Below are 2,206 nucleotides of genomic sequence, written 5' to 3' on the forward strand. Positions count from 1 at the left end.
AGAAAGAGAGAGAGGTTTACTGTTACTTTGGTATTACTCTGTACTTGCATGCACAACCACGTACACTGTCCAGTCTACGGAGCAACCAGATACCCACTTTCGCCATCTGCGCTTGGATGCCCTTGGCGACCAGTGCTTTCACAGCACCCTCTGCCGCCATCGGTGACTCGAAGTCTACAAATCCGTAACCTACAACACAATTACGACGGTATAAACCCCCGCTGACAATTTTATCATGCATAAGAAATCGTAAAAGAGAATATTTTGTTTATCACATGTATTTATATTACGATTTGAATAGAAATTCTCTATAAAAGTTCGCATAAATTTCATTGAAAGAATTACAAGATAAACATTTTGAAACAACAAACTTCGTATGTGAATTATAATATGTATATGTATATGTGTATATATATATATATATATATATATATAAATCCAAGAAATTAAAAAATATTGAGGACGTGCATTAATTACCTTTACATTTGTTTGTATTTTTGTCTAAAATCGCCTTGGTGGAAGTTATAGTTCCGTACCTGCAAAAATATTGAGTTTTGGTCTGACGTATTTGCATTAATTTACTTATAACTATGCAATTTCAAAAAGTAATAAATTATTGATATGACTACTATAAACTAATATAATTATTAATAAGCAATAGTTTTATGTACGATTTCAATTTCTATCTATAAGTATATTACGATAAATAATATTAATTTACATTTGGGATGCTAGATAGCTCCCAGCTGGCAGTTCCAGAACAATCATTTATCAGATCCGGGTTCAATTCCCAAAATTGCTATCTGGCATATATGCCATTAAGAACTTTAAATAACAAATTTTGACTCGTACAGTACATAAATATCAAAAGAAATTCATAATATTTATGTATTTCATCATGATATATAAATATCTACCATCACGTATATAGCGTTACTTACTGAGAACACATGTTAACGAGGTCTTTGTCAGTCGTATTCTGGTTGAGGCCACGGATGTATAGATTCGTTTTAGACAGCTGCTCTGCTTGTTGACCCTGCATGGCATTGTTGCTGAGGTTCGTGCTCATTGTCCCGCTTTGACTGCCGGTGGCACTACTGGAGCTGCTGTTAGTGTTTGCTGGAGATGAAGCTGTAGGCACCCGCTGTCCGCCGTACTGTAAGCACCATCAATACTGTGCGATAACTGAAGATGTTCGAAAAGAGTCAAGAACAATTGATTTGATAGAGCCTATCGCTTTTATCGAATCGACTATCGGTCGATACAACATGTATTATCTTAAACTTGTGTTACAATAGGCTAAAGGTACATAAAAACTTCAGTAGTAAGATGTAAAGAGAAAAAAAATCAACATTTTGAATTCGCTTACATTATTATTACCTTATATTTTCTACTGTATGATTAACCAATTCGCTTATTGTTTATGTTTTATTGCATTACGTTTTTCTGTGTGCCAAGGACTATAGTCTTTACATGAATTTAGCGTTCCGCTATAAATCATATTATCATAACATAATCAATAACTTGCGTGCAATAAAAATATGAAATTAGTATATATCTATAATCTTGGAACTATTAGTACTCTATAATAAAAATATGAAATTAGTACTCTATAATCTTGGAAACTATTATTTTCATATTTAAGTAGTAGGATTCACTTTGAAATGAATTTTGATAAGCAAGAATTTCGTATACTAAAAATAAAAGTGCTATTTTTTTTTATATAAAAACGATTCCAAAGAAGTTACATGAATTTGTAAATGATATATTTCCTTCTTCAGTCCTTGTTTACAACAGTAAATTTTGTAAAATCGCACGCGCAGAGCATTAAACGCTTGTCAAAGTGACCTACGTCTCGTTCCAGATTTTGCGACTTTCCACCTTGTCGCACAACGGTCTCGGGTTTATTATCATGGACAAAGTCAACAGAGAGATTGGAAAATACACAATAAATGCGACTTACCGTCGCGTGCTGCGCGTATGTAGCGGTGACGAAGGGATTAACGGATGCCGGTAGCTGCTGGGGACCGCCACCGACCGCGGCGGCCGCCGCAGCCGCTGCTGCCGCACTCGGATAACGCGTGTAAGGTGGGTACGTAACTGCCGCTGCTGCCGCCGCGGCCGCAGCCGCGTGAGACGGCGCCGTACTCCAGGCGGCCGCACCACCTCCGCCACCACCACCGCCGCTCGCACGGTACTGCACCGG

At 37.3% G+C, this 2,206-nt stretch overlaps 1 protein-coding gene across 1 annotated transcript in view; it reads right to left on the bottom strand.

Moving 5' to 3' along the window:
• The window catches only part of LOC108745705 (protein alan shepard), a gene marked incomplete at its 5' end in the record, with an annotated part of 14,326 nt that extends 12,120 nt beyond the window's left edge, over positions 1–2,206 (bottom strand). The window contains 4 exons of the mRNA XM_018482013.1: positions 65–189; positions 478–536; positions 942–1,156; positions 1,964–2,206. Of these exons, the coding sequence (XP_018337515.1) occupies positions 65–189; positions 478–536; positions 942–1,156; positions 1,964–2,206 (642 nt within the window). The remainder of the gene's footprint in view (positions 1–64; positions 190–477; positions 537–941; positions 1,157–1,963) is intronic.

The sequence above is a fragment of the Trachymyrmex septentrionalis genome, unplaced genomic scaffold (genome assembly GCF_001594115.1).
Source record: "Trachymyrmex septentrionalis isolate Tsep2-gDNA-1 unplaced genomic scaffold, Tsep1.0 scaffold148, whole genome shotgun sequence".
Taxonomy (NCBI): Eukaryota; Metazoa; Arthropoda; class Insecta; order Hymenoptera; family Formicidae; genus Trachymyrmex; species Trachymyrmex septentrionalis.